At 55.9% G+C, this 27,500-nt stretch overlaps 1 protein-coding gene across 1 annotated transcript in view; it reads right to left on the bottom strand.

Moving 5' to 3' along the window:
• LOC101068579 (protein sidekick-2) overlaps positions 1-27,500 on the bottom strand; it is a 134,141-nt gene that overhangs the window by 29,980 nt on the left and 76,661 nt on the right. The window contains 3 exon segments of the mRNA XM_074084926.1: positions 4,473-4,620; positions 5,480-5,586; positions 10,233-10,392. Of these exon segments, the coding sequence (XP_073941027.1) occupies positions 4,473-4,620; positions 5,480-5,586; positions 10,233-10,392 (415 nt within the window).

Here is a 27,500-nt window from a genome sequence, read left to right as displayed (position 1 = left end):
ATTCCCCAACAACGCGCGCTTGTTTAGCGAAGTGTCGTTAGCGTGTTCCCGCCCGCCTTTTCAGCGCCGCTCTTCCGGAGATGAACAGGTCGATTCCATAAGTTTGTTCCCCCGAAGACACGAACGCACACAATTGGGTTTGAAATGGTGACATTTCTGCGGGCTTCAATGCTAACGTTAGCATTCAGCAGTATTGGTGCACTCTAGCTAAGAAGATAGGCGCTAATGCTAACTCATTTCTGGCCATCGGCAGCGCTTTGGCCAGAATATGGATGTTTTACTCGTGCGCAGATTTTGTAGCCTAATTGTTCCCCATTTGAGGAAATTTCTCTGGCTTTGATTTCCGGTGGAGGTTTGTAGTTTTGTGAGGAAGATGAAGAGGAAGGAATGTCAGCAGGGGACCCCAAACTTCATAATGAAGACCGTGAACAGAACTGGCACTGCGGCGTTCGGGTCCTGCCCGGAACAAACGGCTCCTTCCGTGTGATCATCTCGGAATAGTTCGGCGAGGGAGAAACTTTCTCGGAGGTCAATAATGAACAAACAGCAACCTTTGATTTCTTAAAAGTTGTGGCTGTTTCTAAAAAAGAGAGCAAAACTCTCCCGCTGCACTCTTTCATCTACTTCCTCCATTCGAGGATCGAAGTCCCCGCTGTGGCTCATCAGAGGAGGCCGGGATGTGACGGGAATCCGGGAGCATCCGGTTAAACCGGCTGAAAACAGACGCGCTCGCACGCGCGCGCCCGTGAAACGTGCTTCGGCCGGCAGCCTTTACGGCAGCAGATTTATGGGATCTCTCTCCGGGGTGATGGATTGTCAAAGATCTCCGAGGAACCGCGGTCACGCCGGCCGGCCTCATTTGGGATTCCGGCATGCCGAGTTCTCCTAAAGGTGCCGGCAGAGCTCAGCGGCTGCTGCTTATGATCTGTGGTAAATATTTAATGCCGGTCCGCCGAAGCGGTGACATCCTGGACACACAGCCATGAATTATGGAAGCCTGCTGGGATGAAGGGCAGAACGGAAGTGTCCAAAGAGCTGCCGCGCTTCCCGGGAAAAAAAAAGGAGGACGCTAGCTGCCGCTTTAGGAAGTGTTTGACACGAGTGTGAGGCAGGCGAGTCACATGGAGCAACACCGGTTTCAAAATCCCCTTTTAGACCCGCGGCGGCCCTGTTCCCGACCGTCTAGGTGCACTTCCTGTCAGCTCGTTCACCCGGAACGTTCGCCTGGATCGTTGGATTATAATCCGTGTTTCCTGGAATGATTGCTTGTGCCTGGCAAGACATTTTAAAAGTTAGCTAATGGCTAATTAGCGCGTGTTTGCTTCTGCTTTTGTTGCCTTTTCATTAAACCCTCTCTCTCCCTGTCCTTGACTGTCTCTCGTCCCCACGCTACCGGCGCCTCGGCACGCTCCCGGGGATTTATGACGTGGGAACGCTGGACGAGCATGTGCACACGTGTGTCCGTCTCCCTCTGGCACCATCGTTTATGTGGCTGCCTCTTCCTCCGCCTCATCCCATCTTGATTCCCTTTATCATGATTATTATTGTGATCGTGCGGAGCGTCGCTGCCTGCTGGAACGCCGGAACATCTGCTCAGAAGAGCTGCTGCACGCGGAGCCTCAGGACTCGCACGCAATTACTTCCTCACGGATCAATTTAGCTACGTTTGTCACGCAGGGAGAATTTCCAGGAACGGCCGGGCTGATGCCGGAGCGCCCTAATCAATAGTGATGAGAAACAGTGGCGGAGCTTTTTATTTCTCATTTGACACTTGCTCCTTTCCTCCACAATTTTCATTATTGCTAATAAATTGCTTTGCGGAGAAATTAAATAAACAAAGATCCAGGGTGGCTTTTTTAATTAAGATGGCGTCGTCTCGCGACTAAAGTGCGGCGGACATGTTGCCCTCCGTTGATCTCGTGGTAATCAGGGCTAATGGGAATGTGATCAGGAGTAGCAGGGATCCTGGTGTCACTGCTAACTAGCTAGCACCTGTAGCATCTCCGCTAACTCTGTGTTGCAGCCATGTAGCCAGTTCAGATAAAATATGAGGGTTTTGGTGGGACTGGATCACACCCACCAGCATCTGAGGGTCACACGTCAGGGGGTCTGATAGCAGCCATGCTAACAGCAGGAGGAGTTCACCGCTGCCGTGACAACAAAAAACAGACAAAAAAACAAAGGATGGAGGAGAGGAGGGAAGGGTGTGGCTCGTAAAAGCAGCCCTTGTTTTCCCACCGGGGTCCGAGCCGGAGATTTGGAGCTCGCCGTTAGCGTCGAGCCGCTCCCCTGGTGGTCACAGCTGGTGAGTGCCGAGAAAAGCAACCGGCAACCGGACAAAAATGACGGCCACCCCCCCAGAGGTCACACGCTGACACAAAAATAAAGTCAAGAGGAAGGCCTTTTTTTTTAATCCCTAGAGAGGCCAGAGTGCTTCCAAACCGCCGGTTCTGACGGACCGCTTCAGCGCCGTGGGTCTGACAAACGTTGGGCAACTTTCTGGAAGGAAAATGTAGAGGAAGGAACGCCGGGCTGCGGTGACTAATGGGGAATCCATGGCAGACGGACAGGACCCGAGCGGGGACCATTAATGGATCCGTCGCCTCGGCTGGGTTGCTCCGGGGAATAGCGATGCGTCGGCGAGCCGGGCCGTCCTCCCACCGCCTCCTGCAGGTCACACGCTGTTCTGCTGCCTCTTAATGGACCCTTCCGCCGGCTTATGTTCAGTGGATGCAGATAAATCCGCGTCCGGGTGTCAGCGGAAGGTTTCTGGGAGAGAAAACCAGCCGTGGAGAGGACGCGAGTGCAGCCTGAATGTGTTTACCGGAGGAAACTTTGATTAGACACCGGAATACGTCTCCGGAATAACCCAACAAATCACCCCGGCTGAAAGAGAAGGATCCCAGCCAGCAGAGTCCCGTTCAATAAAGGAGGAGTAACGACCTCTGGGGCCCAACCGGGCCTTTTTCTCTTTGACTTCCATCACCGCAGACGTCAGGTGGAACCGAACAAGGACGCGGCGCCGTGAACCCGCCCGGTCAGAGCAACGCCGCGAAGGCGGGAACCTTCCAGGGAGAAGTGGCGAGCTGGTGGGCGTGCGGATAAAAAGAGTGCATGAGGGTTGGCGTGCACGCCGAGAACAACAGTTGGGCCACATGGAACAAAGAGAGCGAGCCAGACAAAAGGGACCGGGAGCAGCGGGGGGGGGGGGGGGGGGGGGGGCGTTCTGTTGCTCAGGGGGGGCTGAAGGCGTCGAAAATAGTCCCGTTTAATCGTCAACAGAAGAAAATCGGAGTTTTGGAGCCAATAAAAGACTGAAAAGAGGGAAAAAACAGAACTTGTCATCAAGTGCGGCGGCGTTCTGAACCTGAGAACCTGCTGACCGGGTCCGTTCATGGTGGTTCTGGAACCTGAGCACACCTGAGCACACCTGAGAACACCTGAGGAACCTGGGAACACCTGGGAACACCTGGGAACACCTGGGAAGAGCAGAGGCAGCAGGAGCCTCCAGATCTGCTGATCGTCTCCGGGAGCACAAGAACCTCACGGTGGTCTTCCTGCTGCCAGGACTTTCTGTCTGCTTGAGCTGAGCCCAAACGGCGCCGGTCGGGCGGCGTTTATCACGACTGGCGCCGTCTCCTTCAAACCAACCGCGGTATCAGCGCTCGTGGAGTCAAATTCAATTAACAGATTTTCAGTGAAAAGCTAAAAGAGAAGGTCAGCAGTTATCGCTCGCACTGACCTTGGTAGCGCGCGCGGAATTAACATTCCAAGAGCTGGAGGGCAGGAAGAGAAGAAGCGCACGCAGCGGGGGGGCTGATAATGGCGACCAAAGGAGTCGGGGGGGGGGGGGGGGGAAGGAAGGAGAGAGGCAGCGAGGAACGACAGGAACGGGAGGCTGATGGAGGCCGGAGCGATTGTCCGTCATTACTCAAGCGATGCTAACGTTGCTAACAATGACCTCCCTGATTGCCGGCTCCCATCACGGATCTTTGACCTTTCTCTTAACGACGCCCGGTCCGGGGTCAGGGTGTGATTACAGACGCCTTATAAGGGCGAGGGCGGGGCTCTCCCCGCCGCTCACGGCGTTTTGGAGCATCTGTCACGTTTCGGAATTTCGGTTTGGGCCCGCGACCCCGATCCTGGCTGGAACGGGGACCAGCCTTTGCTCCGCCTGTTGGGATCGACGGTTAACGATGTCGCCGGGCCCCCCGAGGTCAAAACCTCACCTTTGCCTCCTGGTGCCAAAATTCCAATCCGGGGAAAAAATTCCGAACCTGCTGCCGACACATTGGGAAGGAGAGAACTGAGATGACGCGGTCGCGGCGCCGCCGCCGGCTCGTATCGAACTCTCGGTGCTATTATGAGACTAAAATAGAGGTGCGACGTGCTCCTGGGCCGTGCACGTGCACGTGCACGTGGGGGCGTCCACGGAGCCTGTCGGCAGCTTCCCACCCACAGCGGATACTCACATGCGGCTGCTCGGAGGAATCTTGCGTCCATCCCGGTACCAGGTGACCTGCGGCTGGGGGAAGCTGCGGATGCGCGGCGCCGGGACCACGGCGCCGTCTCCCTGGGAGACGGACTGGGCTCGCTCGCCCTCCTCGAAGCTTCCCATAACTGCAAAGACAGGGAAGCAGGCGTGAGCTTGTGATTCCGAAGTTTGTCCCGTTTTTTTTTTGGGAGCAACTGCGAGCTGCTCCCTGGAGTTGCCATGGCGCCCACAGGGGATGGGATGACTCATTCAGTGTTCCCGAAGCACTGCTGATGTGACATCAAACACGGGTTTAGAACTAACAACCTCCACGGGAAACGCCGGGATCAGCCAGCGGGGCTCCGACCCGCCCGTGTCCGACTGCTCCTGCGCATCGATCGCCGCTCTTCCTGGCGCTCCGCTCAAAGGAGGTAATCTGGACGGCGCTTCGGAGCGTCGACAAAATCTGGGAGTCGAACTAATCCCGGCTTTGATCTGCAGGTGGGACCGTGGCGTCCTCGTCCCTCGGGGAACTTCTCCCCTCTGCTGCTTCCGGCGGCGCCCTTAACTCAGCCTCACGGGCGATGCCCCCGAACGGTCGCCACGGCAACGCCATGTAGGGAAATTGGGCAAACACTTCGGCGAGGGGGGGGGGGGGGGCGACTCTGACTGTCAGAGTTTGCCGCCGCGGCGGCGATGGGAGACGTTCCGCAGAGAGCGAGCACGCCGCCCGCCGGGGGCCGCTCGCCACGGGACGACAGCTGCTGGAGGACGAGTAAACAGCGGCGGCGTTAAAATTAAAGACGGGAAAAAACAATCGGCGCGACAATATCAATCTAACGAGGACGGAGGAACAGCTGTCTGGGTTTGATTGGACCGTCCCCGTAAAGTCCTTCAGACACACACACACACACACACACACACACACACACACACACACACACACCCATACACGCCTAGGCCCCTTCATCCATCCTCAGACCCGCCTCCGGCGCTGATACTCACAGACCACCTGGACTTCGGTGCGTCTCTGCAGCAGGGCGCCCACTCGGTTCCTCACGATGCAGCGGTAGAATCCGGCGTGGGAGCGGTCCAAAGACGGGATCACGTACCTTTACACACACACACACACACACACACACGGGAGAGGGGCTCTTGTGAATCACAGTGAGCTGAAAGACTAATTAAGACTAAATGGGAAGCACAAACACGGAGCCTCTGCACACTTGTGAGCGTTTAAGTGCTGAAAACGCACAAAAACACACAAAAGCTGGAATAATCTGCTAGTAATGAAGGATCGGGGGCGCCGAGGACGCCGCTGTTTAGCTGTTGTTTATTCACATCATAATGATGCTCCAGAGACAAACACAGTTAAGGAGCTCCCCAAAGACACACACCGTCACACACAGGTAGAACACACACACCTGCAGAGAGATGCAGTACTGCCTCCTGGCCATGTGGGGGCAGCGTGGCGTTTATTTGACCTGCGGTTTCCCTCTGGATGCACGTTTAAAGGTGCCAAAATGATGCATAAAACTACTGAAAGGTTGTCAGACGAGCTAAAATCCAAGGAGACCGGGGAAATATCTGATGTTTTGCTGCTTCCACCGGTTAAAAATAACACCGCAACGCTTCCCAGATGCTGCAGCCATGCTGGGAAATCCCGGAAAACCCACAAGAAAGACGTGAAAACAAGGTTTCGGTGAGGGGGAAAGAGCCAAAACAAGTCGTGTCCTCAAGAGAGCGAGAGAAATCTGCGGACATTTCTTCTGTTTCACAAAGAGAAAAACCTTTGTTGTAACGGGGATTTTTCAACCAGGAAGTCGAAATTCAGGAAAACCAACTTCGGCTCCAAAGAGCCTTTCCTGACCGTTCCCAAAGTACCGACACCACGGATCAATTCCACGGATATTTGTCCCTTTTGCTTCATCTTTGTAATTCTCTTTCAGGAGCTAATTAATGGCGTCCGCATGCTAAAATGCTCGTTTCGGGTTAGCATGCGGCGAGACGTACGCGTTTAATTCCAGTTTTGGGAACGTTTCCGCGCTCCTGTCAAAGCAGAGACCTCCTGAGTGAGGCGAGCCTTGTCGAGGCAGCAAAGTGCACTTCTTATTGCTAAGAAGTGCTTGTTTCTATAGTAACCCCGCGGCAGTTGCGGTTCCTTTTCTGCTCTGGCGTTTGGAGAAAGTGCAAGTGAGGAGGCGCGAAAGAAGAGAGCAACCGAGCAGGTCAGGAAAGAGGAAAAGACGGAGAAATGGTGAGGATGGCGGGAACGGCGGCCGTGTAGCGTCGCTCGTGTCACTAAAACGCGGAAGCTAGCTGGGTTTGTTGAAGGAAAAGTCTCTTTTGGACGCAGAGCTGAGGGAAATGAAGACCTGTGATGCTCTAATCTGTAAACAAAAACTGGCCTCTGATACGAAATCAGCTAACATGCTAATGTCTCTCCAGCTAGCCTCTGTTGGCAGCGCTTATTAGCCGCGACGGCTAATTTGATTCCTCGCGAATGTTTCTGCGCGTTGAAAGTGGCGAAAGGACAAAAGCTGAAGCTGCGTAACAAGCGGCCACATGTTTATTATCTCCCCCGAAAGAAAAGAGGCGACTTCGGATCTCATTAGCGGCGGCGCCGGTCCGACTCCGGGGACCAAACGAGCTTCTGCCCAAAGTCTGTTCAGGCTTAATCAACTAATCAGGAGCTTTATTAACGACGCGAAACGTCTTTCATACGTCCCATAAACCAAATTATTATGGATGTGGGAGGAGGTCAGATAAGGGTGGGGTGGAAGGCGGGGCTTGTGAGCGGCGGACAGTTTGGGCGGAGCAGAACCGGGGGGGGGGGGTGGTCTGAGAGGCGGAGCCGGCGTTTGACCTGGCGGAGGCCTGCTGGGAGCCCTCAGGGTGACTTTAGCCGCTCTTTCCCGTCCCTTTATATAATGAATCCCATTAACCTTTCCGCGGAGCTGTCCGTGTCGGCAGCAGTTTGGGGCGCTCGGCGGGGGGGGCGGGACAGAGAGTGATGGATGCTCCCGTGGTCAGCGCGCTCTGTCAGATCCCCTTTAATTAGCCCCACTCAGGAGAAATGATTAAACGGAGGAGTGGCGGGCCGACGCAGTGATGGGGGGGACGAGGGAACGCCGGAAAATTAGCTGCAGTAAACTCCCAGCGACACGACGTCACGCCTGTTAGCTTTGCTAGCGCTTCAACACGCGTCCAAAACCGCCACAGGTGCATCTGCAGCACCTGCGAGAACGGTGCAACAATACTAAAACTTAATAAGACACACACAAGGACCCCCCCCCCCAGCCCCCCGACCCCCACCTCATGGTTTAATTGCCCTTTCTCCCTTCATTCCAGTAAAGGTGTCGTTTTTGTTCCTGGCAGAAAATCCTCAAGATCCAAATCACTTAGCACGTGCTAATGCTAGTTTGGAAATCCTCATTTACATTGCTAGCGCTTAAAACCGTATAAAAGAGAAATATACAGGAGCTCATTTACTATTCCCCCCCCCCCCCCCCCCCCCACCCCCCCCCCCCCACCCCCGAGTTGACTAGGTGGCTCAGAAATGTCCTCACAAGACTGGATATCACAGCAGGCCACGGTTGCCACCCTTTAGCCTCCGCGTCCGCCTCATTTCCATCTCGTTAGAGAGCCGAACTTATCGTCTCGTCCCGCAGACGCGGGGTAGAATCGCACCCACCTGTGGTAATTTGTTCAGAGAGACCATGAAATTATCTGTTCAAAGTTAAATTAAATGTTTTAAAAAGCCCCTCCTGCTCAGGGGGCTCTTCAGGTACGAGTGGATGGAAGCGAAAGAAGAGAGATGAAGGCCAGATCGGGAGAGCGGGGAGCCGTAAATCTACGTCCGCTCTCAGGCGAAACCTGTCGGGCGTCTCTGTCTGAACACTCGCAAAACATAAATAACCGTATTTTTACCGCAGGAGGGAAATTTCTAAGCAGTTGGCCGAGGAAAAAACCTCTTTTGCTGGATGAATTAGCCGCTTGCTAGGCGCTGTTTTGTGTTTCGATTCTGTGACCAAATTCTAGATGAGAAGACTTCCTGTTGTTATTCATTCGGTTGTTTGTTGAGCCTCCTGTTTTATTGCCAGTCAGCAGAGACTCCAGAGGTTTACCCATTAATTAAGACACTTAATTAAGCTGCCGCGTTCTTATGCGGCGCTGCTGCTGGTGTTCCAGGTGAACCCCCAGGAGGACGTGGCCATATTGCAATCTTGGATGCCAGAAGGAGAATCAGCGTCTGGCTGATAAGGCGGCAGATAACAGGAGCCTCCACCAGGGGGCGCTGTCCCGCGAGGAGGGGCTCAGATTGTGACTCCCCATCCAAAAACAGGAACGAAACATCTGTAAGGGTGTTGGTAATCATCGCGCCACCCTCGCTCCGAACAGACGCTGCCACATGACCGCGGCTTCGGGGGACGCCATGAGGTCATGTGACGCGGTCGGGGGACGCCATGAGGTCATGTGACCTGCTCGCTCCCTGGCGTCGCCGATCGGTACCGCCGACTCCCTTATCGTTGGGTCTCTCTCACTTTCACCACACACGCGCACGCAGAGGCACACGTTGAATAGCAATGGCCTCACACACACACACACACACGCGCGCGCGCGTGCGCACACACGTGCACGCTCAGAGCGGTATTGATCAGTTGCCAGAGGACACAAGGTCAAGTCACGCTGTGTCAATATTTAAAGCAGCACTCGGGACCTGGAGCACCACCTCATTAATATGGGGTCCGCTCTGCTCAAACACTCGTGGAGAATAAGAATCATCGCGAGTGTGTTTGTTTACACACACACACACACACACACTCACACACACACAGAGAAAGCCATCAGCATGCAGGAAGTGGCTGGAATACAGCAGGAAATAAATGGATACACTCTGCGTGTGAGCGGGCACTTGTTCCACCTGCCCTTGGAGATAAAAACCTCCTTTCTGTGGCGCTTTGGGCCGCCCGACAGGTCCGGCGGCGCCGGAACGGCGCCTGTCGGCCAATCAGAGCGCGGTTGAAGCTGATTAATTAGAATGGATTTCAGGTTGTTTACGTCTTGTTTGCATTTACTACGGCTGCAGGGAGGGAAGGGCCCCCCAACGCGCTGAGCTAGCGAGCGGTGCTAGCGAGCGGGGCTAGCGAGCGGGGCTAGCGAGCGGTGCTAGCCTGAGCAGCCGGGTTTCCTCTGGTTCCGTCCGGGCTCTAACGTTGAGCATGAAGGTGGGATTTGAGGCTTTTCCGCCCCCCTTAAACTGACCCAGTAGGAACAAAAAGGAAATCATTTGCCAGACGGGGGCTTGTTGACGCAGCGCGACGCATCGACCCGACCAGAGCGCCGCAGCTTTGTCGGCGGGCCGCTCGTTAAATCGGCCGCTCCATCGCGCCATCGGTCACACGACAAAAAACCAATGAGGTGCTGCGGCGCCGGCGGGCTGGGCCACTTTAATCAATGGTTAGAACACGTGTTTGTCACTCCCGGCCCTCTAACCTCGGCGCTCCCACTCCGCTCTTATCAGCATCGGACGGACCCCGGTTTACTCCTCCGGCGCTCCCTTCACACCCGCGCAGACTCCCCCCACTCAGATAAGCCCACGTTTGCCACATTACACAAGTTGGGGAATGCTGGAAGTCAGGAAAAAAGCCCGGAAAACCCGGGTGCCAGGTGTTGTTTATGCGTAGCATTCCCCGTGTTTAGCGCGTCAGCCGCGCATGTGCGGCGGCGGCGCCCACGCGGCGGCGAACTTCCTGACCTGTACTCCAGCGAGAAGCGCGTCAGCTCCGTGTTGTTGTGGATCCATTTGAATTCCAGGGGCCAGCTTCCCTCCGCCATGCAGGTCAGCACCACCTTGTTGCGCTCCAGGTTGAGCTGGCTCCGGGCCGGCTCCGTCTTGAAGTAGGGGGGCACGTCGTCTGCGGAGAACACAGAGTTGGGTCATGTGACGGGTCACGTGACGGGTCACGTGACGGAGACACGGGCGTCGCTCCCGACTCCTCGGGCGTCTGACGCTCGATAAATGACGCGGCGACGCTGAGCTAGCTGGGCGACCACTGTAAATATAGAACACATTAATTGGGTGGTTGGACGAGATAATTATCAAATTGACTGATAATCAGGCGTCGGGATTAAACTGTCAGAATGATCTATAGTGCTGGTATTTGCTACTAAGAGCGGGGGGACGGGGGGACGGGAGGGATGAGCGTTAGCCAGATGATTTACACTCCGATCCGGATCTGCTACTCAGGCTTCCCCTCGTCCACGCTCAATTTGACGATAACGCCTCCTCAAAGGCGCCGTTAGCCAACACGCTAAAGTAGCGTCTAGGTCGAAAACGCCGATCAGCGTGTGAGAATAATCCCAAATCCTAAACGGACCTCCTCTGAACCGCAAGAGCGATTCAGTTCCTGCCCGGAACATCTGGACCCCCGCGTGCAGCACATCAAAGCAAAAAAGATGAAAGCGTAGTGAATACGATAAAAGCAAAACTAATGGAGGAAATCAGAAGCTGTTAGCAACATGTGAGCAGCAAGAGGCTCGCGCGCTCGTTGATATTCAGAATTCCGGGCTTTGTCCGGATCCATATTTATAAACGCGGCTTCGGGTGAACTCTGGAAACCAGCCGTCGGGGATAAATATGTATGGCAGATCAAAGGCAGAGACGGAATAATGCAGCCAAACCGTATTGATCCGCATCACAACCTGAAAGTTGCAGCTTCGGAACGTTGCCCCGACAGCGCGGAGCCCCGTTAAAACCGGATCCTTTGGGAATGGGGGGGGGGGGGGGAGGAAAACAATGTGGCTGAGCAGATGCAAAACTCAGATAAAAGAGCGGCTCTGAGGGGCCTTCCCGCTCTTCCCGCCGCCGCGCGGGTTAATTCCACGCCTGCCACGGAGGGAGGCGAGGGGGGCGGGGCCCAGAAACGCCGCTCCGACACGGCCGAGACTAATCGCCCCCCAGCGGTGAGCGCTGTGCTTTTATCTAAGATGGGAGAGATAAGAGGGAGAAGGAGAGGACGCCACGGGGGGGGCGGAGGCAAACGGAGCGCGCCGTATCGCACGTGCGCAGTCGTTTGCCCACAGGACGGCGGGCGCGAGGGCGACGGCGCCATTGATCTGTGATGAGTATCTGTGTCTCATTAAGGGTTCACGGGGGCTCATCGGCGCTATCTCGGAATCAGCCCACACAGCGGGGGGGGGGGGGGGGCGCAGCCGAACGCCGACTTTAACCCCGCCGCTGCGTAGGAGCCGGGTCAAAGGTCACGCTTGACCCCAGCGCTGGGAGCGGTATCTGAGATGTGTGTTTTAGAGCGCCACGCCACGGCCAATCAGAGCGAGGCTGAAGCCCCGGCGGAGGAAATGCAAAAGAATATCACATTACACAGACATCAAAAGCACATTAAAGATCAAAGCAGGTAATTTGAGACGGAGGAAGGAGGTCCCGGACCTTCAAGAGCCCGGCACCACCGGTAAAAATGGAAGCATCAGGCGAGCGGCGGCGGCGCCCGTATTAAGCTGAGAACGGCAGCCTTCTCATGTGCGATCGGACCTCGGCCTGGTCCTGGTCCTGGTCCTGGTCCTGGTCCATCCCAAACCTCATCCTCACCACAGTTAAGCTGTTAAGTGGGGAAGACTAATTAACGCGTCGCAGAGGGAATTCTCCTCATGTGCGACGGCTCCGGAGGGAAATCACAGCAAAGGTGGAACATCAGGATGGGATGAAGCCGAGCAGAACTGCATCATGGGAAACGCCGGAACGGTGAGTCAGCAAAGGTCGGAGGAGGAGGAGGAGCTTCCTGGTGAGGATCCACCTGTGGGACCAGGACAGGAGCTCTGGGCTCTGGCCTCCATTGGTGTCCTCACACACACACACACACACACACACACACACACACACACACACACACACACACACTCACACTCTACAGCTGTGCTGGAAGCACGTGCGCGCGTCTGTGACGCTGATGAGGGTGGAAGTTTGCTGGTTCTCCAGCCGCGCCGCTAATGGTCCCGCTGGGTGTGAAAATCTGTCGTGTTCAGTGGTCGGCCCCCTCCTCCCGGGCGGGGGGGACGCGGGCGTGAGCGCGCGTGCCGACGGATACTTCGCCCGTCCCTCAGAGGGGGGGGGGCAGCTGTCGATTTTCCACACGCGGGACGCAAGCGTGGAGGGAAGATTGGAGGGAGCTAATCAGCTGTTCAGCATTCCGCTCGCGGAGCCGCCACACGCGTAAACACACACCTGCTCTGGTCCGTCGCCAGCATATATGCTCACGCCTCTGTTCCGTGGCCCCCAGGAGCCCCCCCCCCCCCGAAGGCTCCACGGACGTGCATTTATCGTGTTTATTTAGTCGGCAGCCAGCATCGGAAGCAGCGGGGGAGCTTTAGCGACGCCACTGTTGCTCTCCGCCAACGTTGACTCTCTTTTAATTGAATAAACTGAGAACAAATCATCCGCAGCGACCCTCCCTCCTGGGAGGGGGCAGCGACCCCCCTCCCGGCCCCCCAAGCTGCCCCGTCCTCCTACGCACTTCTGTGCGCTGGTGGTCCACATGGAGACGGACCGATGGAGTTGGACTGCAGCTGAAGGACTCTCCATCGAGGTGCTTCAACCACAGACGCGTGTTTAGCTTTAGCATCTGGGAGGTCTTGGCACCCCCCCCCCCTCCCCTCCTCTCCTCCCAACCCATCAAACGTGCTCAAACATTAAGCGCGCCTTCTTTTAATATCCCAAATCCACGCGCTAACCTTTAGCCACGCCGGGCCAAGCTCTCGCCAAGAAGCAGCGAATGATGACATTCGAGCGCCGCAGCGGCGCCGTTTAAAAGAGCAAAAAGTTCGGCGTCAACACGCCTGCTGTTGTTTTTTTTACTTTAATGACAATTTCCCTTCTTTGCACAACTGAATCCACCGAGGACGCGTGCGACTGCGCCGCCTTTTTAATTTCCCTCAAGATCCCGACAGGAGAAACCGCTGCGCGCGGCGCGGCCGCTATATTGCACCGTTGTGGCTGCGGAGGCAAATCAGCAGCTAGAATATGGGATGTAATAGATCCGAGGAGGAGAACACCAGGAGGAGGAGGATCGAGGCGCCCGTGTTGAAGCTAAGCTCATTCCAGAGGAGAATAAACGAATGAGGGAGGAATCTGAAGGCGACCCGGCGGACCCGCTGCTCGCCGGCGAGGCGCGTGCGCTGGAAACAATGTCCTCAATCATGCACGAGCAGGTTGGAGACGAGAGGAAGCTCCTGCTGCTGCCCACGGCCGCCCAGCGCGCGGGTTCACCTTCCTGTTTGTTCTGCTGTTTGTTCAGGCGCCGGCGTGAGCGTGCGGGGGCCGAGTGTTGCTGGCGAGACGGCGACGCGTCAGCGACAAAGTAACACATCTCGCGTTCATTATCCTCCCCGCAGCCAAATGGTGCGGAACAGACGCGCTCTTATCTGCGCGCCGCGGCGCTATCGGGGGGGGGGGGGGGGGGGGGCGCAAATACAGAGGAACCTCTACTTACGAATTTAATTGGTTCCCTAACCTGAAAATTAAGTAAATAGAGACGCGTTTTCCATGTAAATGCCCTAATCCGTTCCAAGCCCCCAAAAATTCGGACATATGTTTTTTTATAAATCATAAAAATGCATCAAAACATGTAACAAATACATGTTACAATTACATTACCGCACAATAAATGTAGGAATTCAGTGCAAGGCTTCTCCAGGAACAAAATCAACTTTATTACAGGCTAATCTTACGTTAGCCGTCATTACTAGCAACGGATGTTAACACTTGTGGCAACACCGCCACCTAATGGACAAACATACGAACACCCACAACAAATAAAAGTGAAACAAAGGCGACGCTGGGATACACACAAACTTGTACATATTGACGTCCCTCCTAGCCAATGGGAACAGGAAGATGCTAGGCGATAGCCAATGGCAGAGCAGCTACTAGCATGTTTGTGTTCGCTAAACTCCGCGAGCTGCGAGTAGCAGCGGTAGCGTATTTTTGACCTTCGTATCCTGAAATTTCCTTTGTAACAAGAGGAAATATTTTCCCGTTGAGACGCTTCGTAACCTGAAAAATTCGCATGTAGAGACGTTTGTAAGTAAACGGCACCAAAATGTTCTTTTCAGCTCTGCTGGACTAACAGCAGCCCCCAAAACATCCACACACACACCGGAAATTGGACTTTCCTGTTTCACCGGCGTTCCACGTATACGTCTTTCCTGCTCCAAAGCATCCGGAGCCCCGGCGCCGCCCGGAAGCGCTTTTTTATTTTTTTCCCGTGACGCACTTGATAATTACAGTGGAGAGAACACGGAAACAAATTATTTCCAAAATGATTCACTGACTTTTCATCACAAAGAGGAAATGATTAGCGATGGCCGACGCGCGGGCCGACTGTGACAGCGGGCGCCATTACTCTCCGGGGCCGTGGCGAGGAGAGCGGCGGGGAAAAGCTCCACTTCACAGCCTTATTACGAGCTTTTAAAGTCCCCAGATGGGATTTTTATACAGTCCTTGTCATTCCTGGAGCCGTTGGTTGGACAGGCTAGTTTGGTTCCAACAATAAATGGAGTTTTAACAGGTTTGTGTGTGTGTGTGTGTGTGTGTGTGTGTGTGTGTGTGTGATTCTTTTATTCCGTGTCTCTGGTGACATTGACACAAAGCTCGCGCGGGACGCTGAATGTCACGTCGGACCTCACTTCATTTTTTTATCCGACTGTATGACGACGTGCGACACTTTCGCCTCGGCAGATAAAGCGAAAAGGTCACAGCCGTCCGCCGTCCATCAAGCGGCGCCGGGGGGGCCACCGGGGGCGCCCGGGCGGGGGCCCGCGTGTGCTCAAAGCGTGTCGATACAGCGTACATAAAGAAGGAGGCTCAGTCTGAGTACAGTCTCACACACACACACACACACACACACACACAGTCTCATTTCGCTCTCCGTTGGTGTCTCTGGTTCCTCTCATTCTCACGTTGCTACAGAGGCATATATAAACATGCCCCCCCCCAACTGTAAACATGCATGCAGACACTTGCTCCGCCCCCCCCCCCCCCCCCCCGTTGTCCTGACCTAATGAAGGACACGTCTTAATAAAGCTAACAGGATGGACGGGGCCGTTTCACTGCACAGGGAGCCAATTAGCTCATCTTACCTTCTGCTTTTCTCTGAACCCCCCCCCCCCCCCCCCAACACACACACACACACACACACACTCCTCCCCCTCTTTCCATTCCCTCACAATAATCACAATTCACCCTCCTCTCGGGCTAATCATGTCCAATGATTACACATCATTACTGCGTAAAAATCCCAAATTGAGTCGTAACATCAGGCTGGTTTTTGTCTCCAATAAATGTGTTTTTTCTCCTCATTTTGCATTTAATTAAGATGCAGCGGGGTCACGGGAGCGGGGACTGGGGGGGCTAAAGCAACAGAAGTGCCAATTTACTGTCCGACTCTGCTGCTCAGGCTTGATCCAGAAACAAAGTTCCTGACGCTCGAACCATAATAAAGGAACAAGGGTGGAGAGGGAGGATGGAGAGAAGAGATGGAATCCTAATAAATAAATCAAGCTTTTGGATTCCCAGGTCCACCAGGCAACAACCGGGTTGGCTAACAATGCTAACGAGGACAGGACGAGCCCGTCCAGCAAGCACCAGCCGGGTTAGCTAACAACGCTAACGAGGACAGGACGAGCCCGTCCACCAAGCACCAGCCGGGTTAGCTAACAACGCTAACGAGGACAGGACGAGCCCGTCCACCAAGCACCAGCCGGGTTGGCTAACAACGCTAACGAGGACAGGACGAGCCCGTCCACCAAGCAACAACCGGGTTGGCTAACAACGCTAACGAGGACAGGACGAGCCCGTCCACCAAGCACCAGCCGGGTTAGCTAACAACGCTAACGAGGACAGGACGAGCCCGTCCACCAAGCACCAGCCGGGTTAGCTAACAACGCTAACGAGGACAGGACGAGCCCGTCCACCAAGCACCAGCCGGGTTAGCTAACAACGCTAACGAGGACAGGACGAGCCCGTCCACCAAGAACCAGCTAACAACGCTAACGAGGACAGGACGAGCCCGTCCACCAAGAACCAGCTAACAACGCTAACGAGGACAGGACGAGCCCGTCCACCAAGAACCAGCTAACAACGCTAACGAGGACAGGACGAGCCCGTCCACCAAGCACCAGCTAACAACGCTAACGAGGACAGGACGAGCCCGTCCACCAAGCACCAGCCGGGTTAGCTAACAACGCTAACGAGGACAGGACGAGCCCGTCCACCAAGCACCAGCCGGGTTAGCTAACAACGCTAACGAGGACAGGACGAGCCCGTCCACCAAGCACCAGCCGGGTTAGCTAACAACGCTAACGAGGACAGGACGAGCCCGTCCACCAAGCACCGGCTAACAACGCTAACGAGGACAGGACGAGCCCGTCCACCAAGCACCAGCCGGGTTAGCTAACAACGCTAACGAGGACAGGACGAGCCCGTCCACCAAGAACCAGCTAACAACGCTAACGAGGACAGGACGAGCCCGTCCACCAAGCACCAGCTAACAACGCTAACGAGGACAGGACGAGCCCGTCCACCAAGCACCAGCCGGGTTAGCTAACAACGCTAACGAGGACAGGACGAGCCCGTCCACCAAGCACCGGCTAACAACGCTAACGAGGACAGGACGAGCCCGTCCACCAAGCACCAGCCGGGTTAGCTAACAACGCTAACGAGGACAGGACGAGCCCGTCCACCAAGAACCAGCTAACAACGCTAACGAGGACAGGACGAGCCCGTCCACCAAGCACCAGCTAACAACGCTAACGAGGACAGGACGAGCCCGTCCACCGACCATCACCGGCTCCGTGTGCGGACCTCTGATGCAGCACCTCCCTGTTCTTCATCCTCTCCCATTCCTCATCTTCTCCTCCTCTTCAGGGACTAAAGCAGGAACCAGTTCCGTCGCCGGTTCCTGCTCCTCATCGCAGCCCCGCCGGGATCATGTGTCCCCCTCCCTCCCCCTCCCTCCCCCTCAGGTGACTGACGGCTGTGTCATTGGAGCCATATTGGCTGTGGGGTGATTGACAGGTCCGTGCTGCTGCTTGATGAGCGTCTGTCCGTCGGCGGACTCTCGACACTTTATTGAAAAAAAAAAAGGTGCAGTTTTCACATTCCATTTACACGAGAGGCTCTCCGGCCTCCGGCCTCCGGCCTCCGGCTTCCAGAGGCTCCATAAGGTCCCGGCGGGCCGGAAGGCGCCTCGTTCTGCTGGGGTCAGAGTGGCGAGGGAGCCAGGAGGGGTGGCTTTATTTCAGTTCTGCCCCTTTAAACTCCTCATTTGCTCGGCGCTCCGCAGAATTCCGCAGAATTCCGCAGAACTCCGCACGTTGACGTGGAAACGGGAGCAGAACAAACACGACAGGCGATTTATCGGCGGCCTAATCTGCCTTAAACGCCGGAGAAATCCCCCCCGTCCTCTGAGAGTCGGTGCTCATCAGCCCGAGAACAAAGGAAACAAGATTTACCCCCCCCCCCCCCGCCCCCCCGGTACCAAGCTGCACTCAGAAAATGAGTTTGCCCTCCTGCTCCGACCAGTTCCTGCCGGAACCGAAGAGCCGGGATGACGTCAGTGCTGGGGCCAGTTTAGACCAGGACCACCTCAGATCACCAGGGGGATCTGGACCGGGACCAACCGACACGTGTCCGTTCAGCCCTTTGAATTCCGCTCAGCAGCCGTCTGGTCACCACGGAGGTCATGTGACAGCAGGTGTTTGTTTGTCTTTTTGGGAATCAACTCAAGGATGTTCCAGAACCCGGAGTCTAGATTCTGGAAGGACTTTGACGTTGGATCTTCCCCAGATCAAAGCCCCAGATCAAAGCCAAGGCTTTGATCATCAGCAAACAGGCCAACAGTTCTAGGATTAAGTCACAATTTGGGAGGAAACGAGCTGCTCGTGGTCCACCGGGTCCACACGCGGTCCTCCGGGTCCACACAGGGTCCTCCGGGTCCACTCGTGGTCCTCCGGGTCCACACAGGGTCCTTCAGGTCCACACGTGGTTCTCCGAGTCCACACGTGGTCCTCCGAGTCCACATGAGGTCCTCCAGGTCCACACGTGGTCCTCCGAGTCCACATGTGGTCCTCCAGGTCCACACAGGGTCCTCCGGGTCCACATGAGGTCCTCCGGGTCCACACGTGGTTCTCCGAGTCCACATGTGGTCCTCTGAGTCCACATGAGGTCCTCCAGGTCCACACGTGGTCCTCTGAGTCCACATGTGGTCCTCCAGGTCCACACAGGGTCCTCCGGGTCCACATGAGGTCCTCCGGGTCCACACAGGGTCCTCCGGGTCCACATGTGGTCCTCCGGGTCCACACAGGTCCTCCGGGTCCACATGAGGTCCTCCGGGTCCACATCAGGCTTCTTTTCTGATGCAGATGAGATCCAGTTGGAGCTCTGAGCCACATTGTTCTGGAAATAAAAGCGTCGCCATTGTGAGGAAAAGGGCAGAACGGCCACGGCCGGAGCCGGGCCGGACCGGCTGAGATGAAGGGACGAGGTCCGTTCAAAGAGAGGAGCCTCTGCCATTTAAAGGGGGGGGGGGTCGTTCTTTGCTCACCTTTCTTTCACTCTTTTATAGCTCTGAAGCTAGCGGGCGCGGAGCCAGAGGAAATAGGGACGCAGAAATTAGCAGCATTTTTACTGAAAGTGTCGCAGTTTCAGGAAAGACGGAAATAGAGAGAACCGGATCCAATTAGCCTTAAGGGGGGGGGGGGGGGGGGGGGGGGGTGGAACATCTGAGAGGGCTCTTTTCCCTCCACTGTTGTTTTTAAAGGTGTGTGAAGACGGGCGCCTTTATTAAGGCGGTTTTTCCAGTAGCTATTAAAGGAAATGTCAGCGTAGACCGAAGAATCACGCTAACAAAGGGAAGGCAGAGGACAGCGAAGAGCAAATTGTAATTATTCCCCGTTTCCATGGCAGTTTTCATTCATCCCTCTGTTCAGGGAGCCAGAGAACTTAGCTGACTAAAGTGAAGCGTTAGCATTTCATCCCGTTCCATTACAGAGGAATTGCGCGCTTCCTGAACGGCGATAAGTCGGCATGGCGACGCGCGCGCCGTCAACCACGCCTCGGATTTTATCCCGATGGAGGACACCTTCAGGAAGTCGCTATCACTGCCCGCTAGCATGCTAGTAACGATGAATTTTAATGAGAAACGGAAACACGAGTGATCTAAAAACCCATGAATATTAGACAGGATCCACTTCCACCTCCCATCTTGGTTGTATACATCCCATTTCCATGTGAACGATGACTTTAAAACCGGCCTCACTCCCACGTGATCCTCAAGCGTGGTGGAAGAGCACTCGGGGTCGCTCTCGGCTGCAGGTCCCGCTACTTCCTTAGCTTCCTTAGCAGGGAAAAGGATGCAAATGCTCCTGAAGCAGGAGGGTAAATCCATACGTGCGAGCGTATCAGGGGCAGCGTGGTTCATATCCAACTCACCCCCCAGCGGTGACCTGGAAACCACCAAAATGGTGGGAGATGCAACCGACCCACCTCCCGGCCTTCATGGCAGCTGGTTTGGTAACCTTGGTCGGGATGGGGGGGGGGGGGGGGGGGGCACGAGCGTAGCATTTAACGATAATGCTGCATGTCGTAAAGCGCGAGGCCGCTCCTGAATGGAAGCCCGCGGCCTCGCGCGGCTCAAGGTCATTAGCGCTAACGCCGCGGCTGCTGCCATCTGCTGAGATTGTTTACACGTGCCTGGATAATTAGCGGCTAATTAGCGGTGGGTGGCGGGGAGCACGCGTACGTCTCTGCAGACACGTTCGTGTGTGTTCAGGAGATGGCGTGTGCACAAGTTTGTTTGCAGGGAATATAGGACTATTGTTAAAGGAGAGAGAGAGAGCGAGAGACCTTAAACTGCACTGTCGTATCCTCGTTAGGCTAATTAATGGCTCAGCGGAGCAACGTGCGCGTCACCTTGCGCTAGTCCACCAAAATGCTAAAGGCAGCTAGGCTGCAGCGCAAGTGGGAGATGATGAAATGTGGCCCTGACCTGCTCGATCCTTGTTTTGTAGGTGTGTAGCTGACCTCTGACCCGGCTCAGAACCAGGCAGGAGTGTTTAAAGGAGCATGAAAGGAGCTCCAGGACCCAGACGCTGCCAATCCAGCATCTAAAGCTGGCAGCAGGACCAGTGGGGGGGCCACCAGGAGCTGCGGCCTTGGTGGCCCCCTTCTCCTTGTCCGGACCTACACCCCCCATGTCGTGCGGCTCCAGTTAAGAGGTGAGAAAAAGAACCAATCTGGCCTCCGACAACTCCCCCTTTGAACTCCTTTGTTCTTTGTCCTTTGTTCTTTTCATTCGTGTGGGGAGACAAAACGGATCCTAATCGCTTGACGAGATTACATCCTGTGCCCGTGTGTTTGTAACGGAGCATGTGCTCTCCCTGTAATCTGCCGCTGTGGCGGAGCAGATGTGGCGGAGGGAGCCGGCCCTAATCCAGCCGGACGATAATCCCGGCGTCCTCCCGGCGCCGCTCCACGGGATATTACAGAGCGCTGCCGCGCCTCCGCACGGCAACGATGTCCATCCAGCTGCTCAGCTCCTGTTTGAGACCGGGTCAAAGGTCAGTTTCTCCCGCAGAGCCGCTATCTGCCGACACCTGGAACGTGGCCCCGCCCCCCTGGAACGCCGAACGCTCCGCTTGCTTCAGGGAACTTGAGGTGATGGATGCAGCTGCGCACATTAGCGCGCGGGTTTGATTAGCACGTAGGGACGGTATGAGACCGACTCTCAGGTGAGATCGTTGAGCGAAGAGCCGCTCTTCCGACGTCAGAGGCCAACGTTCCCTCTTCAGCGTTCCCTCTTCAGCGTTCCCTCTTCAGCGTTCCCTGAGGTGGAGATGTTTACTGGGAGCAAGATGATGCGCAGTGGTTCCGAGCAGGAACTGAAGTGACGACAGGAAGGAGTTGATTCCACTCCGATCATCCATCACGGATGAAGAAGTTCGGCGTCAACGACTCGCAGCCAGATGGCGAATCATCAATCAGCCGCTCTGCTCCTCAGAGGATCGAGAGGAACGCGACCACAACAAGGAAACGGGGGCCAAGCCAAGGACCGGAGAGGATGAGGAGCAGGAGCAGGAGCAGGAGCAGGACCGGAGAGGATGAGGAGCAGAAGCAGGACCGGAGAGGATGAGGAGCAGGAGCAGAACCGGAGAGGATGAGGAGCAGGAGCAGGACCGGAGAGGATGAGGAGCAGGAGCAGAACCGGAGAGGATGAGGAGCAGGACTGGAGAGGATGAGGAGCAGGACCGGAGAGGATGAGGAGCAGGAGCAGGACCGGAGAGGATGAGGAGCAGGAGCAGGACCGGAGAGGATGAGGAGCAGGACCGGAGAGGATGAGGAGCAGGAGCAGGACCGGAGAGGATGAGGAGCAGGAGCAGGACCGGAGAGGATGAGGAGCAGGACTGGAGAGGATGAGGAGCAGGAGCAGGAGCAGGAGCAGGACCGGAGAGGATGAGGAGCAGAAGCAGGACCGGAGAGGATGAGGAGCAGGAGCAGAACCGGAGAGGATGAGGAGCAGGACTGGAGAGGATGAGGAGCAGGACCGGAGAGGATGAGGAGCAGGAGCAGGACCGGAGAGGATGAGGAGCAGGAGCAGGACCGGAGAGGATGAGGAGCAGGACTGGAAGGACCGGAGAGGATGAGGAGCAGGAGCAGGAGCAGGAGCAGGACCGGAGAGGATGAGGAGCAGGACTGGAGAGGATGAGGAGCAGGAGCAGGAGCAGGAGCAGGACCGGAGAGGATGAGGAGCAGGAGCAGGACCGGAGGTGCTGAGGGACACTGGAGCGCGTGGGTTTAAGCCTGAGATTTACTCCTGCTGCTCCGGATCTGCTGTTACTGTCAGCAAAGCCGTAACGAGCGCGCACCAGGCTGCAGGATTAGCATGGGGGGGGGGCTCAGTGATGGGGGCGGGGGGGGGAAGGAGGGGGGGGGGGGGCAGGGGGGACAGGGGGGACGGGGGCATGAGAACGTGTCAGGATGTCTGACGTGCACACATGATCGGCGCTGGTGTTCGCACCTGCCAGGACTAATCCGCCGCCTTATTTGTGTTCCTCAGCGTGTCGTCAGGCGGGCTGAACACGCGCGTGCACGTGACGGATCGCGTGCACGTGACGGATCGCGTGCACGTGACGGATCGCGTGCACGTGACGGATCGCCGTTGGCGGTCGTCGGTTCTGACTGACGGCCGCAGTCGGAGCGAAGCGGGACGTTTCTCAACCCAGAAACGTGAAGCGCTGACGCACGTGCACGTGGACCCTGACCACTCACACACACACTCACACACACACACACACACACACACACACACACATTCTGCCTAATATCTCCTCCATCGTGACGACTTTGAGGTCGGGATGTTGCTTCACTGTTCATCAGAACTCTTTGGGCCCCGGGACCCGGTGGGACCAGGACTGGGTCTTTGAGGGGGAGAAGAGGGGCGGACTCAGAGCCGGTGGAGATGATTCCGTACTCGCAGCGTTCCGAGCTGATCCAAGGATGCGAGAAAATGACCCCAACGCTCAGACGACGGGCAGCAGGAGGCTCCAGGAACCACAGACTTTAATCTCCTCCTCAAGCATCCATCAGGATTTCCTTTATTTCCATTAGGGACTCGAATATTGGGATTCTGTTTTCCTGGATCCGCCACACACACTCCCGGAGATAAATGAATCCCAGGCAGCTTTGTTGCCTTTGTTGGGTGGAAAACGCCACCGTGCTCCTTTATCCTCCGCCAGGCGCTCCTATGGATATACATCAGGGAGCGAGCAGATTCCGGAGGCGGCGTTCCTGAAAGGCCACAGGTGGTTTGATCGATCCGAGACGAAGGGAAACAGAGTCCAGGTGTGTTTGGTGCATCGGGATTAAGCTGAACATGGCCACAAAAGTGAATATTCCAGAGCCGTTTAGTGGATAAAACGGGAGAGTGGGAATATTTTATGGAGTAATGTCGAGAGGGCAACAGCAGCGGGGGCGGGAGTTCTCCGTGGAATCACAGTAATAATAATAAAAGAACAATAAATCAATGAATAAAAGATGGATTAAGCACAGGCTGTTCTCCCCGCTTCAAATCCGCTGCCACTTGGGAGCGCGGACCAAAGATCCAAGAGACCCGGAACAGGAGGAAGAGAGCGAGGATGGACTGACCTCCCGGACTGACCCCCCCTCTGAGCCCTCGTTAGCACGGGCCGCTAACTGCTAACCTCCCCGCTCCTCATCCCACGCTGCTGCCTCGGTCGGCTAACACTCCACACCGGGAATGGAAGCCTCTCCCAGCTCCACGGAGTTCTGACGGACGGTCCGGTCACGGCATTATCAGGGTATCACCGGTTCTGGGGGGGGGGGGGGGGGGCGGAGCCTCACAACTCTTAAACGAGACTCAAGTCAACAACAGAGGACTTATGCAAAACACCAGCACAGCAATATCCCTGTGTGTGTGTGTGTGTGTGTGTGTGTGTGTGTGTGTGTGTGTGTGTGTGTGTGTGTGTGTGTGTGCTGAGATGGTTTCATTTCTTATTGCTTTTCGCAGGAGTCGGGCAGGACAATTAGCATTCCAGTCGGCTCGCCCTGCTTCCTATAAGAGGCCTCCTCATTTGAAGATGATACATCCCCTCCAGCTCGTGAGTGTCGGGGGGGGGTGGGGGGGGGGGGGGGGGGGGGAGTTGGGCAATCTGGAGCGAGGGCTTTGAAGTGCAAGCTCAACTCTGACCCCGCTGAAGAGGGTTAGCATTTGCTAGCTAATCTGCAGGGAAAGACAAACACAAAATGCTGCGTTTCCTCCTGCAGGTGCAGTTCGGTTGGGGGGGGGGGCAGCAAAACGCTTACCTGAAGCATCCAATAATCTTAGAACCTTCCCTTGTGGGACGTATCAATAAATCAGTGAATGATGCTAAGCTATTTTAATAGCTGACGCAGCTAACGCATCAGGGCTGCGTAGCCGGGACGTTTTACTTTGATTATACGCGAATACGGGCCTGTTAAATACTGGGAAACACGCCTTAAATGTAAATAACACTTTAATCCGCAGCCCATAATAAGCGCGCGCCATCGGCAGCATCGATCCGCTCGTCCCCGAGTCCTCCGCTGCAGCCCGTTCATTAGCATTAGCGCTCCGCACACACAGTTAAACATCCTCAAAAGCTGTAATGGAGCCCAACACACACACACACACACACACACACACACACACAGTAAAGGGACTGGCTGGGGACGGCGGGGGGGGGGGCGGGGGGGCGACTTACAAGCCACCGAGCTGATGTGTAAGAATTTGATTCTTTTTTCCAGATGCTGGTGTGGTTTCACCAGCAGGGCCTCTTCCCACAGCTCTATTAGGCTTTTATGTCGACCCCCCCTGACCCCCCCCACACACACACACACACACACCGCCCCCCCCCCCCCCCGGCCCCTCCCACTTTTACTCCTCTTTTCCTCTATATTTGACGAGGCGATTCTCCCGTTTCTGATAAAAAAGTAATAAGGCTCCTAATGGCTTCGACCCCCCCCCCACCCCCCCATCTCCCCCCCCCCGCGCTCCTTTTGTTCGCTGGGCTGAAACAGAGGGCAAACCGGTGCGGGCGTGCACGTGGGCGCGCACGTGAGCGTGAGGCAGAGAGCTTTTGTCTTTGTTTGCATGTTTTTACAGCGGTTCTGTTCGCGGTCAGCTGTCCCCTGTGACCCCCCCCCACCACTTAGGCCAGTGGATAGCTGCACTTGGCTTCAGTGGTAGACACCCCCCCCCCCCCCACCCCTACCCCCCCGGACCACACTAGAAGCTATAAAACACAACTCCTCCTAAAGTCTGTCTGGATAGTTCTGGCCACCATCCCGACCGTGCCCCAGTTTCTCTAAAATATGCCCTCCCTGGACTCACCTTCTGCCCCCCCCCCTTCTGCCCCCCCCCCCGCGCTCTTTTCCGTATTCTCACAATGAGGCTGGAAGAGCTGCGGCCGGAGGAGAGGATGTGTTTGGAGCCGGGAGATGGAAGGGGGAGAGACTCTGGCAGTGACAGGGCAGAGCGATGGAGGGTCTGGTGGGGGGTGGTTCTGAAGGCGTGGGGGGGGCTAATGGTGATGGTGACACCTGCGGATGGAAGGAGGAGGTAGACGAAGGGTTTCTGACCTCCGGGGAGAGCGACGCCATTATCCCGGCAGGGCGGAGCTGAAAGGCCTCTAAAAGCCCGAGATTCCGACCTCAGACCTCACGAGCATCAGTCCCAGACTAAGTTAGGAGAGATCCGTGCGGATAAGTGGACCCGGCACCATCAACGAGGCCCGAGCGTTTAGCTTAGCGGCGCGCGTCGGTGGGGGGGGGGGGTCGTCCACTTCGTGGCTGCAAGCGTGTCCGATGCCGGGGCACCGGGAGCTTCCTGGGAACGTCAAACCCCGGCTCACTCAGCACCCGTCCCGCTCGGCGTGCTGGCTAACAGCGCTAGCGTTAGCTTCATGTCATTATAAAGAAACCCCGGCTCTCCCAGATCTGCCTGTTTGGATCCGCCGGGGCAGATGGTGATCCGGGGTCGGAGACGGCCCCCTCATTCCCACCTTTACGCTCACTTCCCTCACTTCATCACGGAGAAAGTACTGTCTGTTCCCGCCGCGGCTGAGAGAACCTGTCAGGGAGCGCTGACATCACAGCTCCTCCATCTGTCTCCTCCTGCCTCGCTCATCATTGTTCCGAGGCTCCGAGACGGCCGAGGAGGCAGCGCGCCTCCTCCGGCTACGTCCTCCCGCCTCTCCTCCCACCTCCCGCGTGATCGATACGCCGCTGCTGGGCAGAGCGCGGAAGTTCGGATCAATCTGAGCGCCGCTTGGAGCGGCCGTGGCAGGATGAGTGAAGGAGGCGGCGGAGCGGGGAGAAAAATAGAGCAGAACTTTAGCTCAGAAGCCCGGGAAGTGTCCTGATGCTAGTCCAGCGTTAGCGTAAACGGACCGGGCCGACCCAGGAAGACCACCCTAAACCGGACCTCCAACTATAACGAATATTCCAAAAGAGGCGTTGGCACGTTCGATCGCTCGTGGCTCTAAATGAGCAATTATGAGACATTAGCAGGGCGCTAGCCCGTTCACGTCTCCATCGATCGGGACGTAACCTTTGCATCCGTTAATGTTCCAGAAACACACTTGGAATGTTTGTGCTGCTAAGCTAAACATAATGTCATAATGTCAGCAAATTAGCCGCACCTCACGCGGAAGCTAGCTGTTCTTGTCTCGCCCCTCACCTTTGTAACAGTCATGCTAAAACAGTCGTTAGCTGCTTACTTCTGTGCTCTCACCAAATAAAAAACAAGTTTATTTTGTGTCAAATGTGAAGAAATTCCCTCCGTGTGCCGGGAAGATGTTACAGCCGAAGGAAAGAGAGGGATGGATGGACGGACATTAAGCTGCAGGGCACCAAAGCCTCAGATAAATAAATAAACAAATAAATAAACAAGATAGCTGCTGCGCAGCCAAGCGCGCGCCGCCGCTTCACAACTCATTTCACTTCAGCTTCGGCCTCCGAGCCGGCGTGTGAATAATAAACTGATCCGACACGAGCGGAGAGGAAAACCGAGAAGCATCGGCGCTCACGTTTGGTCGGTCGGTGATGAATGTAAAGAATTAATAAGAGAGAAAACGACCAGAGGAGAGCCCGGATGATTGAAGACGCCGAGGGCGGCGGCGGCGGCGTGCTGATTTATGGACGTGATATCACCAACATCTGTTGAGTCCATCTGATGGGTGATGATACAGCAGGTAGCCTGATTGTCAGCGAGTCCACATTTGTCTCCCAGCGCCTAGCTTCCACGCTATCGTTAGCATCCACTAGCTGTGCTCCTGACTGCTACGCAACCCTTCAGGTAGCATCCCAGCTAGTTCAGTTCTGCCGCGCACGTCGCTAACGCAGCTGCCGCCATCCCAAAGCCCGCCTGATAAAAGGAGGAAGTAAGACATCCCAGATTACTTTAAAGCTTCCTGTAAA

The sequence above is a fragment of the Takifugu rubripes genome, chromosome 1 (genome assembly GCF_901000725.2).
Source record: "Takifugu rubripes chromosome 1, fTakRub1.2, whole genome shotgun sequence".
In the NCBI taxonomy this organism is placed as follows: Eukaryota; Metazoa; Chordata; class Actinopteri; order Tetraodontiformes; family Tetraodontidae; genus Takifugu; species Takifugu rubripes.
The sequence above is the reverse complement of the archived record's forward strand: the minus strand, read 5'-3'. Positions and strand labels throughout refer to the sequence as shown.